A 17,148-nucleotide genomic window follows, 5' to 3' on the forward strand; every position below is an offset into this window, starting at 1 on the left:
TTTGTCAGCCTATCTACCGTCAGCCATAACCCGATATACTATTCGGCCCATCAGCCATCGGCCGTATAATCTATCTGCCTAATGGTTGTCGGCCCAATGTCGTGATCCCATTCATAGTAGCTATATTGCAACGAAGAGTGCGTAATTATGCCCCTAACATTTTGGTAATAACCACATAAATATTTTTTATAAACAGAATTAAATTTACTTTTAACATTATTTACATTAGAAGATACAGTATTGCTAGAAGATATAATACAAAACTTATAGTTACTCGCATACAGAATTAGTTTTTTGAACGGATTGAAGGGTTTCCCTTGATGTATTTTATAACTAAATTGGAATCGCCTTGTTCTCGACAACGGGTTAGCTCTTTTCTTAACTTCTTCATTTGATTCTCCTAGAACACTGTCAAATCTGGACTAACCCATATTTTACGCCATTTCTCTAAGGACCGAAGTTTAGACTTAAGTTTAAGAATTTTTAAAACACTATCAAGATCATTAGGTTCGATTAGTTGTGGGCGAATTTTTAACGATTCTTTTTCGATTCATCTCACAGTAAGTATTGGAATTTGAAAGTCTAGAGCTGAGACTAATTCATTAGCTGTTTCGAGAGCAATTTGAGGTTCGTTAATAGCGGGTTTGACGATATTAAACAATATCACATTTTTAGCTTTTTGAAGTCTTAATTGAGTCTCATAAACTATATCTATCTGGTTAGTAGACTGGGGCAAATGTGGTGATGACTCAAAAAATAACACTTTTTCGCATAAAATATAATAGGTAGGTAATATAATATAATAAGTAGCTTTCGATTATCATATAACATTGAATACATAAGTCTTTATGTATTCAGTTTTCTTCTTATATTTAATTACCTACATTAATAATATACATATCTTAAATATAAAAATATATCTTCAATATCTCAACAGACCTGAAAGAATTGTGCTACGATAGAGAAGCATGAAGAATTGCAACAAACAAATCTACGGATTTATAACAAAAAAAAAAAATCTTAAAAATTTATTTAAAGTTTTCAGCATAAAAAATTAATCACAAATTAATAATTATTCAAAATAAGACGAGTTATTGACTTAATGTCTTGGTGTCTGTCTTGACTTAATCATATTTTAAAACTCATAATAATTATTAATAATTAAACAAAATAAGTTATATTATAGTTTTTATACCTATAAATTATAATTTTTAATAATTACTGATTTACAAACATTTTCAAATTAACCATAAAGGCACATAATATGTGCATAGCATTCCTTTTATTGTATATTATACAATCAATACATTTGTCGTCTTCTTTAACGAGTAGCTTTTCTATAATCACATCAGACTTTGATTTATGAATTCCTCTATGTCAATTCGTATAACTCGAGTGATATACTCACCACAAAAAGAACAACTTTTTTGGTCCATTGCATATCTATTCATAAGATTATATATGTTACTCGTTTCTGATGATTTAAAATGCTGCACAGTATAGCCTATCGGTTTAAGTCCGCGTATAGTTTAACTGAAGTCAGCCAATCAATTTCTCCGACCGAAATTTAGCCGATCACTTTCATGGAGGCACCTAAAAGACATGTATACAGGGTGTTCGCCTCACGATCACAAAAATAGTTAAAAACATAACAATATAATATATAAAATAATTATAAAAATAGATATTAGTGGTCTGCACATTTTTAGTTGCGAAAAACATCAGCCAAATACGTTAAGGACTAACCAGAGCTTTATGTGATTAAAAAACACCCAGGATCAATGCCTAATTTCTGCCAAAGGATTCACTTAAAATCATTTTTTCAAATAAAATAACTTAATAAGTTAGTATTTCAATAAGGTGAAAATCTATTGATTTTATTTTTTTTCATATACAGTAAAACCTCTGAATAGCGGACACTCACGGGACCGACCAAATTGTCCGCTATTGAGAGGTGTCCGCTATTGGGAAAAATTGATAAAATAATATGTATGTATTTATGTCTGAAAATTTAAATTTTATTGACTTTTTAAACATTTATTTATCATTACATAATTTATTATAATTAGACGTAATAAAATATGTTATACAAAATTACTTATTGAAAAAAAAAAATCTGAAATTTTAGTTTGTTTTTTTTCTTGTATTGCAATTGCCTCAAAATTAGACTGGAGTTGAATAACTAGTGACAATGAAACTGCATCACTCTTATTGAGACAAAACGTCTTTAGTTTATTCGCTAACTGTAATGCTTCTTTGAGTGTTATTTTTTCTTCGTCTACACCGTCTGTACTATCTTCTTCTTGTTCCACGTCATGACTTTCATCCTCACTCATGCCATCATTGATTATGTCTTCAATGTTCAATGATAAGTCTTCGGTTTGTAAGCATTCATCTATTGACGAATAGTCCTGTGCATTTGTTGGATATATTGTTGAAACTAGTTTCGTTATCTCATTACTCAGATCCTCTACTTGTGTTAATTTACCAATATTATCTGACCCCGGAAACCCGGCTTTTATGAAACATTTAGTGACCGTTTCCTTGTTTATTTTTTTTAAAGCTGCTGTAGTCCACATAACTGCCTCAAGAACTGTCACATTTGGTTTTTGTATATTTTTGTTATCTATAAACGAAATTACGTGTTTTAAAAGATTTATGCGGTAATGAGTTTTGAAATTTTTTATAATGCCTAGGTCAAGAGGTTGGCAAGTTGAAGTTACATTTGGTGGAAAGAATGCGAGTTTCACATTCTGTAAATTCAAATGAGGATGACTAGTCGCACTATCAAGAAAAAGGATAACCTTCCGGCCTTGCATTTTTCTATCGAAATTCGATAACCATTCTTTCATTAATTCTTGTGTCATCCAAGCTTTACGATTAGCCTTCCACGTTACTCCAAGATCGTTGACGATTATGTTCTTAAAACACCGGGGTTTTAACGCCTTTCCAATCACCAAAGGTGTTTCAAAATCGCCTTTCATATTAACACACAACATAACTGTAATTCGTTCTTTACTTATTTTTCCACCACTGCAGTTCTCACCTTCGAGACACATTGTTTTATTGGGTAAAGCACGAAAAAATAAGCCAGTTTCATCTAAATTAAAAATATTTTTTGGAACAAATCCTTCACATATTTCGACTAATTTATTATTCCAGTCGTCCACAATATCATGGTCAACGGAACTACTTTCTCCACAGATAGCTTTATAAGCAATATTGTGACGTTTGCGAAATTTTTCGAGCCATCCATTAGACGCTTTAAAATTAGTTCTACCCAAAGTTTTAGCAATTTCTATAGCTTTTTGCTGTATGAGAGGACCAGAGATAGGCAAATTTTTAGCACGGACGCGGCAGAACCATTCATAACACACATGGTCTATTTCAAAGCCCTTACCTTCAATAAAATTCTTTTTTGTCTCTCCATTCACGTTTTCATCACACCATTTACGCAATAGATCTACCCGGGACTTGAGTATGGTTCCAATTTGAGTTTTACCAACTTTAAATTGAGTCGCTAATTCACGAACACTTTGTTTTTTTGCATCATAATATTTTATTATGTCGATTTTATTTTTCATCGTCAAACGCGACCGTACCGGAGCCATGGTAAATACGATACTAACGGACAATGCTATCGATAGGTACTGATACCTAAGTCATAACATCACTATCGTTCGTATAGGTTCTTATTTAATTTTGTAATTTTTCATACCTTATCGTATTCATTAAATTACGATTTAGATAAATGTCTTTATCGGTAAAATATATTGTATATTACATATTGTATTGTATATCTACACAATAAGTTTGTATTTCTTGGACAGCTGTCCGTTATTTAGATATATTTAAACACTTCGGACTACCTAACCTGTCCGCGTCCGTTATTCAGAGGTGTCCGCTATTTAGAGGAGCATTATCTATTATTTTCAACGGGACAATGCCGGGACCGGAAATTTTGTCCGTTATTGAGAGGTGTCCGCTAATTAGAGGTGTCCGCTAATTAGAGGTGTCCGTTAAGAGAGGTTTCACTGTATCTTTGTTTTTGCCAATAGTATATTTCCTAATAGACTATGAGTCCAATCAATTGGTATTATAAATCGTATTAATGTAATCTGTGATTATACACTGCTGTATTTATTTCCGCATAATTATGTCTTTTTGATGTAAAGTTTTTCAGTATTAATAAATTTCCCCACAAAAGAAATCCGCAGTATTGTTTCATTAATCTCATGGAATAATATCGGAAATTAAAATCTGTGTTTATTTTCGAAACTCGTGAATTATTCAATTTTCAAAACTTTTGGCATGCAAAATAAATATGATGATTTATTAATAATTTCCTCGAATTCATTGTTTATTGAAGGTTAAATAATAGAAAAAATTATGGAAAAGTTTACGTTTATATTATTATTATTATTATATGACTGGTGAGTGGTGAGGTTCAGCGTAAGTAACATTTTAATTGATTTAAAAACTTAGGGATTTTAAAATTAATACCATACTACGGCTATACTGTTATAGTTCGTTAAATTCATATTTAATTTAAGGCAATAATGATAACAAATAAATATAATAAAAACTGCAAGTATAATATTTTAATACCAATAAATACATTGTTCGTTCGTTCTTCAAATACTAGAATAATAGAATTATTATAAGTATACAAAGCCAGATGAATGGGAAGTCTGGAAACATAAGCCCAAGCGTAAGACTATTTCAAATATAGTTACCACAAATAAAAGGTGTAATCTATCAAAAATACCAAATTTATTGTTAAATGAAGAACTGTCTTCTAAATCAATAGCTTATTGTAATATATATGTATTAGAAAAATGAACGTAAACTAATATCTATTTTCAACAAAATAATAAAAAAAAGTGTGTTACCTACCGAAAAAATTAAGTAATTTTATTTCTTTCCCCAAATTTCAACACCCCTGTATCCGGCCCTCTAAATATAATATAATACATAATATATGTAAACATTGAGAATCCTCTCAAAATGAACTTGAAGTTCTTTCGAACTATCTCCCTCTCACTGGTTATATCCAGTATTTTAATTTTCAAGAAGACCCAAATTTACAATAATATAACTGACAGTTTATAATCAGTTTTTATTCCATTTTATGTTTCTAAACATTATTTTTCATAACCTAACTTTTAAATGTCAATATTCATTATTATAATACATTATATTATATTTGATTGTAATAATAATTATTATTATTATTATTATTATTATTATTCTAATATACATCTGAGATGACTTAGAAACGGAAGAAAACTAGATATTGACCGTTAGGTAGACGACTGACAAGTAACAAGTTATTACCTACAACATACATTCTGTATAATGCCTACTATATAACTCGATTCCGATTCATGGGTATCTTCAACGTTATAAAACAAAATAAAAGAATTGTGTTTTGTATAAGTAAACATAATTTGAAAGGAATCTCAGGAATCGAGATTCAGTTAAATATGTTGATTTCAATTTTTTTTTTATTTTATTTTAGTTGCGATTATGAATTACAGGTGATTTTAAAACCCTCTTTTTCAATCTAAAACGAAGAATTTGAAAAATGCCATAGTTTAATTTCCTATGTTTTCCTATACATGGAATTGGCTGTGCTCATGCTTATGAATCAGGTTTAGTATACATATTATAAATATATATATTAGGATGGTCCTTATTTTTTTAACTTAATTTTTTTTAATTTGTTCCCCATAGATTTGTTAAGTTACATGAGAAAGTAATTTCGATATAATTTTGAAGATGTGAATCAACCCCTTAAGGTGCTGAATCAAGGTTGAAATATTGTAATTGAGGGTTGTTTTACTGTTTTACTGTTATTTTTTAGTAACCCATTTTTTTGGATAACGATAAACTATCACATTATTTTTTATTTATTATTATAATAATAATAATAATTATTATTATAAATTATTTTGATATCTTATAAATACATACTATATCGCAGAAGGGGAGGATCTAGAGGGGGGCGACTGAGGTGATCCTCCCCCCCCCCCCCGTTCACTGTAGCAGACTTTAGTTTTTGACGTAATTAATTCAAGGGTAAATAGGGAAATCTTAAACTATTATTTCTTATACCAAACTTATGCTGGTACTATATTATCACTTATATTTATTATTTGGTGATATACTGATATAGTTATATACTACTATCATGATGTTAAATATTCGTAACCAAGTTTTGTGTTTGTCGGTGTTTCCGAAACGTGATAACTGATAATGACCAACGTAAAAATCGTTCGGTACCACCACAGATATCTATATTATACTAGATGACGAACTTCCGATATCACTTGAAGCACGCATTGATTATGTTATCATTTGTCCGCCATATTTTGGGTTGGCAAAATATTGCATCAACACTATTCCCCATACATCACAATATTAATCATACACTATTTAGTAACTAATATTTATTAAATATGCCTGTTTTTTGTGTTGCATACGGTTGTTCAATTCGCTTTAAAAGTAATTTCTCAATTCACTTTTTTCGGTACGTATGAAGTATAGATAATATGATTTAAAAACACCTCAACTTTTACATTTTTAATTGCAACGTATATTCTGTACATTCTCTGTATCTGTATATTCTCAATTAGCTGAAACATTCCAGCCTCATTCGTGCACCGATCCCGAAAACGACACAATTATTGAAATTCAACAATTTCTATCAGCTTCGCTACCTATGTCGTTACCTGCAAAACCCATCTTTCCTGGTGAAATTCAGTAAATAATTAAAAAATTACCTTCCGGCAAGGCACCTGGAAATGACCTCATTACAAACAAAATTCTGAAAAATCTGTCTCTCGAATATTATCATTGCTCACCCACTTATATAATTCTATGCTAAGATTTTCCCACTCCTCTAAAATCTGGAAATTAGCAGTCATTATACTTGTACACAAACCAAATAATCCTAAACACTTATCTTCGTCATACCGTCCCATAAGCTTACTTCCAGTCCTTGGTAAACTTTTCGAAAAAGCCCTCCTGAAAAGATTACGTCCCATCCTTCAAAACAACCATATCATACCGAATAATCAGTTTGGTTTTCGAAACAGGCACTCAACAATCCATCAAGTTCATCGTCTTACTGATGAAATCTCAACTGCTCTCGAAAATAAAGAATACTGTTCCGGATTTTTTTTAGATATTGCTCAAGCATTCGATAAAGTCTGGCACGATGGCTTACTATACAAATTAAAACTTTTCATGCCAGCTCCCTACTATCTTATTATCAAATCTTACCTACAAAATCGTTCGTTGGTCGTACGACAGAGGAACGATATTTCATCTACTCACCCAATGTATGCTAAAGTTCCACAGGGTAGTGATCTATCCTCTGATCTATATAATGTATTCACAGCAGACATCCCTCAATCTAGTAACACCCGTCTAGCAACATACGCTGATGACATAGCTATTCCTTCCTCCAGTCCAAATCCTATCTTAGCTTCAGCTGAACTCCAGGATCATGCTAATAAAATTGAAGAATGGGCTAAAAAATGGAAAATAAAAATTAATACGGAAAAGTCTGTATAAGTTACTTTCACATTAAAAAAATCCCCCTGTGAGTGCCTTCAATTAATTATGAACAACGCCCCAATCCCTGTCCAAACCAAAATCAAGTACTTAGGCATAACGCTTGATAAAAGACTAACTTGGGGCCCCATCAAAAAAAAAAAAGAAAATCATCAAACAACAGACTTCACCTCCTCCGACCACTCCTAAACTCCAAAATAACACTCCAAAACAAACTTATTATATATAAGTCAATCATAAGACCAGTCTGGTCTTATGGAATAGCAATCTGGGGTCCAGCAAATCCCTCGAACCTTAGGCCAATTCAGGCTTTTCAATCAATTGTGCTAAGTTTAGTAACCAAACTTGGAAAACAAACCCTACTACAGTATATCAGTACATAAACATTTATTTTATATATTTTAATTAATACATATATATATATATATAATAGTTAAAACTAAATATAATAAGTATAGTGATTTGGTTTTGTGTATTTAAATAAATCATTTTATTTATTGTATACTCATTGATTACGAGTATAATATAATCAATATATATTATATAAATAATTAATAGTGCAATTTTAAATTAATATTCTCAATTCTGTAATGAAATTTAATTTTGATTAAACGTAATGAAAAATGTTTAATTTAATAATTTAGTGTGTTCAACTATTTTATATAGTATAAAGTAATATTGTTTCGCCAACCGAAAACATGGCGGACGTATGATAATCTTGCGTCCCCGGGCTTCACTTATCTCAATGGAAAACATCGGTAGTTCGTTATCTAGTATAATATAGATATCTTTGGGTACTACGAGCGTCTAGGAACGTCTAAACACAGGAATGCACCTTAAGCATTCTGCGCATGCGCATGATTTATTCACTACTATCATAATGTTAAGCTGTTACCAGAATAAAATAGAATGGACACTGATAACAAATTACATGGGCAGCATAGGACAATAAAGAAATCAGTCAGCCATTTTATTTGAGGTACAGTAGGAAGTTAGTAACATTTTATTCCATCATGAAACGGTAGCAATATTCTTTATAAGCTATTGCGCATTTTTAAATGTTACTAATAGTAGTATTATTTTTCAAGGTATTGGGTGCAATAAGAGTTTGAGATTTGGGCAGCTTATAAGTCTTATACTGTGGTATGACTATGGGTCAATCCCCAACCTCCCATCATAACAAAAAAAATATAAATTGTGTTTTTATAAATATATTACAATTGTATTTATAAATTTACTACAACAATTATTTGCATTTTATAATATAATATCGATATAAACGTTTTTAGTATATTTAAAAAATGTATATAAATACCTGTATAATACTATTTAACCATCGATGAATCTATTTTATACATTTTTTTTTTTTTTTTAAACACTTCCCATTCTGAAACCCTGCAAATGGGCCTGTATTATGGTACAACATACTATCTAAAAAATGATCCACAAATAAAAACTTCTTGGTACCCAGTAGTTATAGAGTTATTCTATGGGTTGTTATCAATATATCATATCGAATCACTATAATACGATAGTATTATTATTATAATAATATGAGTTATGAATCAAACTATTCAAAATTTAACTACATAGGTACTTCCTAAGTAAATAATATATTTTTTATAATAATTATATTATTTATATTATTTATAATAATAATTTTTTTTTTTTTTGTAGTAGTATATTATTGAGATGTTTAGTTTCAACTCTAGTGTAATGTACTATGTATACTTTATATTTTTTCATACGTATTTTATAGTTACTATGATTTTACAATTTACAATTATAACCATAAACAAATTAATATAAGTAATATGAATCACGTGCGAATAGCAAAATCTCGAATAAGAAAAAATTGCAAAACAGCATTGGCAACTAAATATATCCAACCATCCAGTATATACGCTCTGCTTATATTTGTTACTATCATTTACTTTGTCTATGTTTATGTTAATTTATAAAGTGTTAAATAAAATATCAGTAATACCGTAATAAGTATTCTTGTACTCTCTCAAAGTTATTAATTTAACTCTAAAATCCTTACATCCTAATATTGCGTAACCGTGTCGAACTCACAACTCGGCACACTACACTAGTTGGTTTTAATAATTCATACTTGTACTTACTATTAAGATAATGTCATTTATATAGATATTAGATAATATTGAATTTTTATGTTTAAGATGTTTGTGAATTGTATTGTTAATACTTAATAAAACATTTAGTGAATAGCCTTTGTGTAATAAATTTTGATAAAGTCTGGTTTATGAAACGTTCAAATAGGTAATTGGGTAAATTTAGATATAAATAAACATTATTAAAAACCATCTCAACATATTAGACAGTTATTGCTGTTTTGATTTTTTTTTTCAAATGTATCTGGTATGTATAATAATTTATTTACTGAAATGGTCGAAGCACAAAAAAAAATGTAAAATACGTAAGTAGTAAATACAAATTTTAAATAGTTTGATTCAACTCATATTATTATAATAATATTATTATCGTATTATAGTGATTTTATATAATATATTAATAACAGCCTAACATTAAGATAGTGGTGAATAAATTACGCGCATGCACAGAATGCATAAGGTGCATTCCTGTGTTTGAACGTTCCTGAGCGTCTAGAGACAGCCCACGAGCAAATTCCTTATCAATTATAATATAATATTTCTTATCAAGATTAATAACATAATGACAAAATGGTATCAACATGAACATACAAAAAATTAATAATAATATAAATTATATTTTTTAAATAATAGTCATAATCATAAAATATAAAAATATAATATATAAAAATGTCATAAAAATATTGTTTTCAAAATAATAATAATAATAATGTTGTTTTCAATTTAATATAGTCATAAAATAAAATATAAAATTGTTATAAAAATATTATTTTTGTAGCATAATATTATTTGTCTTATTTTCCATATACATGGTCAAACTGTGAATCAATATGGATATAACAAGACCCGTATTTTTCGTTCAAGTCATCTATTATTTGTTTTCTTACATTTTTTTACATTTTCATTTAATGAAACAGCAACATTCGATTCTAGTTCATATATCATTTTTAAATTTGAGTCTAAGGATAAATTAATTTTATATAGCTGTTTATCATTTAATTTACCTGCTTATGACACAAACATGCTATGTTCATGTTTGATACCATTTTGTCATTATGTTATTAATTTTGATAAGAAATATTATAATATATAATTAAGGCCCTGTAGTTCTGATTTAACTGAACTTAATGAACTTAAAATGTTTTTTTAATTTAAATTATAAGACCCAACATTTATTTTGCCCAGGGCCTCGCAAACTCTAGCACCGTCACTGGATCCACCCCTGTATCGCAGATTCAAATTAGTTTTCAGATATTAGTAAATTGAACACTCGATTATTGTATTTCATCATTATGATTCGATTTTATCACGAACATAGTGTTAAATGTTTAGTAGTACTATTTAAAACCCTACAAAATAAAATTATTCTCGTTGGTACAATGAATAACCAAATTATAATTAGTAAACTGTTTTCAAAACGTAACTATTCAAGTACCTTATAATATGCGAATTGTTAATTTAAATTTAAACTCAAGTGTTTGGCTAACTATTAATGAATGTTTAACATACTGGAAAAAAGCACGGATTCCAACTCAAGACCGTGATAATTGTTCAAAAAAGTTTAAAAAAAACTATATTCAGAGTTACAACATTTTTTTTTCATTTTTTATTAGAAATAAACATTTATAATTATACAAGTAATTATTTACAATTATACAAGTAATGTACAATAAGCTTATATGTTAAGAGAATATAGGACGTGAGAAATTGAATAAGAAGCCACCCACTGACAACACTTAGCATGAATTATTTATATATTTTTTAATTTTTTTTTTTTTTTTGTGGTTGAATTGTATATATTATGTATGTAATATATATATATTAAATTGGTAATTGTAGGAGGTCACGTGGGATAGGATATAGTTTGAATGCGGAAACGCAAGTAAAAGGATTAAGCTGCTTCATTGATGGTTTTCATGTGTAAATCATATGCAATGTTAGGTTTGAGACGTATGGAGGTGCATTGGAGAGTCGACGAAGTGCTAGGTTTTGGAATACTTGGATTTTATTGGTATTAGACTTTTTTGCTGAGCCCCAGAGCTGTATGCCATAAGTCCAAATAGGTTTCAGAAGGGTTTTGTAAATTAGAAGTTTAACTTTCAGATTAGTATTATTATTTCTCGATATTAGAAGACTGAGGATGCGCATACGGATGTTGAGTGTTAGTCTTTTGGTTCGTATATGATTTTTCCATGTTAGTCGTTTGTCAAGATTGAATCCCAGGTATTTTATTGTGTCCGATGGGGAAATTGGGATGTTTTTTAATGTAATAGTTGGATATATGTCTTTCTTGAGAGTAAATGTAGTGTGACTTGATTTGTTTTGGTTTATTTTGATACACCATTTGTCGTACCAGTTAGTCATTAGGTTGAGGTGACATTAAAGGTTTGATGAGGTGGTTACCGGATTTTCACTAATTGACAAAATGACTTTATCGTCAGCATAATCAGCCACCATGGTTTGAGGCGTGGCGGGCTGATCGGCGACATAGACGTTGAATCGAGTTGGAGATAGGATGACTCCTTGTGGAACGCCAGCATTGATTTTGGTTATTTCTGAGTATGCAGAGCAATAATGTACTTGAAAGTGTCGATCAGTTAACTAAGATTTAATTAGGAGAAAGAATAGGTAGGGAAGAAAACTTTTGGGTTTGAATAGTAACCCGTCATGCCAAACTCTGTCAAACACTTGGGATACATCAAGGAAAACGCTGGTTCAGTAAAGTTTTATTTCCAACGAGAGCGATATTTCATCGACAATTCTATGGGCTTGGTGAATGTTACTATGTGAGGATCTGAATCTTTATTGGGTGTTCGACAGAATATTGTTTCTGACAATATATGGAGTCATTTATTTGAGGATAAGTCTTTGAAAAATGTTTAATAAGAAGGGCAAGAGACTTATTGGCCTATATGAGGATGGGTCGTCCAAGGGCTTATTAAGTTTAGTAAATAATACAATTTTTGAGAATTTCCAGAGGATTGAAAAGTAGGAGAGTCTTAGGCTTGCATTAAATATGTATGTTACCAATAATATTGCTTTTTTGGGGAGGCATCTAGCTACTTCTGCCGTTAATAGGTCGTAGCCCGGTGATTTTTTTAAGGAGTATTTTTGGATAGCCTGTTTGACTTCATTGAGTGTGAAATATTTTTCAAGTTGATTGAAAGTTGAAGGAAGTTCTAAACCAGCCTTTACCGAGTCGATACATTAAGGTATGAATATTTTATGATGTGGTTGGAAGGTTTCCTGAAGGTGTGCTTTAAGAACTTCAGCTTTATCGGTTTCAGAAGAAGCAAGTGTATGATCAGGTTTATTTAAAGGGGTAGAAGAAATTTTAAGACTAAGTAAATTTTTGGTTTATTTCCATAAACTACTGTCAGAATATGAAAGATTGGTTAGTTTTTGTTCGAGTGTCTCCGCTTTATTTTTAGCTAGGGTTTTTTTTAGGGAGTTGGCTAATTTATTATAAACGGTTTTGTGTGACGGTAGTCGCGTGCGTTGATAAACTGCTCTGTCTTTACGTTTTTCCACAATTATTGAACGTATCTGTTCAGGTAGGGGAGTCAGCTTCTGCGTTGAGTGCTTGGAGGAAGTTAAGATATTGGATAAGGAGGCTGTTTTATTGATAAGTTTGGATAAGTTATTGATTGCTTCGTCAATATCGTGCTCAGTTTTTAACTTTATTTAACTTTTTTTAACTAAAAGATTAACTTTTTGGGCAATTATGTTATGGAATATATAACGATTGGTCGATGGTGAGAAAAAAGAGTGACTAACTGAATTTTTTTGAGAAATCGCATCGAAATTTAGTATCACAGATGAGTGATCCGAGTTTAAGTCTAAAATGTTGTTTACAGAACCGTATAAATTACTCGGAGTTTTTGAGACAAATATGTCCAATATATCAGGTTTTTTCTTAAGCGATATTGGCCAGTATGTAAGATCAGGTGATGCAAATAATTGGAAATTTTTAATATTGGTAAAGTTTTGAAGTAGGTTGCCGCGTGGATTTGTAACTCGGCAACTCCAGCTTTGGTGCTTAGCATTTAAGTCACCAATCGCTATAAAGTTATTAGAAAATGTTTCAAAATATTTGGTGAGGTTAGTGTCTGTTATACGGTGCTTAGGAGGACTATAGACTTCTGCAATAACAATAGGAATGTTATTAAATGTGATTGAGATGGCACAGGATTGGATGTGATTTTAGTGAGAGGATGGAATTTTAAGTTAGTTTTAATAAGTATAGCTGCTCCACCATGTGTGTTGCCATCAGGGTGGTTAGATTTAAGTAGGTAACCTGGGATAGAAATATGAGAATATTTGGTAAAATGAGTTTCTGAGATTAAAGCGATATCTATACGCTTGTCAAAGAGTACTGTCTTGAGCTCATTAACATGATTTTTTAGGCCGTTAGCATTAAACAGTAACATAATAATGAGTTATTAATGTAGGAGTTATTCATTGTTTTTGTTTAGGAGTGAAGTGATAACTTGTGTCAGGAGAGCAATTAATGGATTGATAAGAGATTTTAGTTCACCTACAAAGGAGGACATGAGTTGAGTTAAGTCAGAGGGAGGAGAAGGTTGAGTTGGTTGACTATCTGTGGCCTGTGCATAAGTTTTTATGAAATTAGATTCATTTTTTTTGAAAGGTTAGCATGTGGATAGCTTTTTTTACATTATAAGGTTTAAAATTTGGTTTGATAGCATCATGTAAGAAATTACTTTTAGTGGTCGGCGTTTTTCGGCACTGGAGTACTTTGTAGACGCTGCAACCACGGTAGTTGGCTGGATGATCTCCGGAGCATAGTACACATTTGGCTGGGGAATCGGGCGACTTAGTGCATTCGGACGATGGATGATGCACGCTGCATCTGATGCAGCGTGAAGAATAACCACAATACGCTCGGGTGTGGCCGTAATCTTAGCAATTTTGACATTGGCTTATTAACTTAGGCTTGTATGGTTCTTCAGCCTTAATTTTTGTTTGCAGAAGGGAAGATAATTGCTAGATTTAATTAGAGTGGTCGGTGGGTTCTAAGTCAAAAAAGAACAACGTAAGTGTGCGTTTGCTAGTGTAGGACATTCGTGACTTGTCTGACTCCGAAGAGGCGCGTCTCGAGTTCAGATTTTATTAGTTCAATTGGCATAATAGGGTGTATATTGCGGATAGCTATCCTCGTGGGTTTGTCCTCAGCAAGTTGGTATGTGTGGTATTTGGCGATATGTTCATTTAAATAATGTATTAGAAGTCTATAAGATTCGAGATTGGCGGTCTGTATTTTTAAGCGGTTTGTAGTGGCTTTGCAAATGAAGTTATCAACTCCTATTAACTCAATTAAAGTTATACAGAAGCCTGGAAAGTCATTTATTCCTTTCATAAAAATCGAGGGAGGTGGTTTAGCTCGGACCGTGATGTCGGGATCTTCGGATACCGCATGCGTCAAAAACCGAGTTGGTAGGTTCAGCAATCGTAAGTGGTTCATAGCGATTACGTGTTGAGAAAAAGAGCTTTTTGGTTTTTGGTTGAGGTTTTTTTGCAGAAAAGATATTGGAGGTGGTAGAACCGGATGATGAGCTTGACAGGCTTCTTTTACCTGTTTGAGTAGTCCAGTTTTCATTTTCAGGGCTGTTCGTAATGTTGTGTTAAGTGCTGTGGCCTGGGTCGTTCATTTCAGAGTTTTGTGTTTCTGTTAGACTAGCGGGCTGTATAGTATTGGATTTTTATCACGTTTGTTATTTTTCACATTTTATAAATAGTTAATGTTTGTTTTGGGGGGCATAATTAATGAGCGAAGGTCACGAGCCGTTGACCAGTAAACGCGATAACGTTCTGCCTGTGCGGCACAACGATAACTAAATAATTGCACTTGTCAAATATTAGAAAAACTACATTTTTAAGTACGACGGAAACAATAAGGATAAAAGCTGATTCAATTATTGACAATTGATTGCATTCAGCGTTAGCTATTATTTGATGTAAATTTTAACTTTATCGGTTAACAAAAAAGTAGAAACAGCAGCGATTCCGCGGAGCTAACATGAAGAGGTGTGCTTCGTGCACAGTGCGAACGAAGACTGAGATACAAAATTTAAAAAAAAATCAAACAAAAAATGGAAATATACTCATATATCGAGTAAGAGAAAAGCAATTTGAAGAAACCTTAGACTATTTGTTTGACATCGTCCATTCAAATGTAATGAATTTAATAAAAATTGATGAAGAAAAAAAATTCCTATTATTGCAAAGACAAAGAGGACGTGTTGGATGCATGCTTGGTAGAGACATGAAATTATCTGAAAAGGAACAACGAAAAGCCGCACGAGAAAACACAGAAAAGAAAAGAAAAGAAAAAAAAACAAAATTCTGAATATTTAAAAACTGGTAATTAATATTTATTGCTTATATAATATTATAATTAATTACATTTTAAAATACATTATAAGTATTATTTATTACCATAAATAACTTATTTTTTAGCAAATATTTTGAATGAAAACGATTTTGATGTATCGGAAGTTGAAGATACAATAATTGATCAACTCGAAATCGAATTAAATATTCAAACTTCACATACTTCTATTAGAAAACGAACTATTGTCTTGTCTTCATAGATTATTCAGTAATAGAGTTATTAACGGCGTGCATCAAAGCAGGTGTGATTAGATTCAAACGATTTTACAATAAACCCCGAATGTATTTAAGAAATGCACGACAGTTAATTAGAAAAAATACTACAAGTAATATAAAATCTAAATTTACTGATTTAACTGATTTAAACTTAAGTTATGGAATTGTGCATTGGGATTCTAAGATTATGCCTATTTTAGTTGGAAAAGAAAAGTGTGATAGACTTCCAGTTATCATAATGACCTAAAAATCAAACAACTTTTGGAGGTCCCACAATTTTCAAGCGCCACAGGCAATGAAATATGTTCGACAGTGTTTGATGAATTAGTAATATGGGGTTTATTAGAAAAAAAAACAAGGATTTGTATTTGATACTACAGCTTCTAATTCTAGTATATTGAATGGCGCTTGCGCCATTAATTGCTTACAAAATGTTCGAATTATTTGATCTATAAAATGAGTACGTCAAAATGTTAAGTGGAAACAGTATGGGATTGGGGCATCTAGCGAATGCACAAATATATTAGTATATAGGCTTTGATTAAATATACATATGTTTTTAATCAATGATATGGTATTAAACTATAAACCTTCGAATCGTTAAATGATTTATTTTTAAACACCGAGGTGGTAGTAACCGGAAAACAGTCTGATAATGATGAAGCATAACATTGACTTCTACGTATCACTTTACCATATTAAAAAAGCGCAGTCCATGTTATTTTGATTTTTCGTCATTATCTATGTTATGCTCTTTATTGTCTGAATGGATGTACGTACAACAAAATAGCGACACTTATGT

At 31.0% G+C, this 17,148-nt stretch overlaps 1 protein-coding gene and 1 pseudogene across 1 annotated transcript; both read right to left on the reverse strand.

The window, feature by feature from the left end:
* Positions 1–550: 550 nt before the first annotated feature.
* On the reverse strand, positions 551–3,611 carry LOC112692964 (tigger transposable element-derived protein 6-like). Its single transcript, XM_025567810.1, has 2 exons — positions 2,157–3,611; positions 551–727 (listed from the first exon to the last, which is right to left on the reverse strand). The coding sequence occupies exons 1-2, from the start codon at positions 3,609–3,611 to the stop codon at positions 551–553; spliced, it is 1,632 nt and encodes a 543-aa protein (XP_025423595.1).
* An 11,176-nt stretch (positions 3,612–14,787) lies between these two features.
* LOC112692973 lies at positions 14,788–15,388 on the reverse strand (annotated as a pseudogene).
* Between the last annotated feature and the right edge of the window lie 1,760 nt (positions 15,389–17,148).

Source organism: Sipha flava, unplaced genomic scaffold, assembly GCF_003268045.1.
Source record: "Sipha flava isolate LNK unplaced genomic scaffold, YSA_version1 117_pilon_pilon, whole genome shotgun sequence".
NCBI classification, from domain to species: Eukaryota; Metazoa; Arthropoda; class Insecta; order Hemiptera; family Aphididae; genus Sipha; species Sipha flava.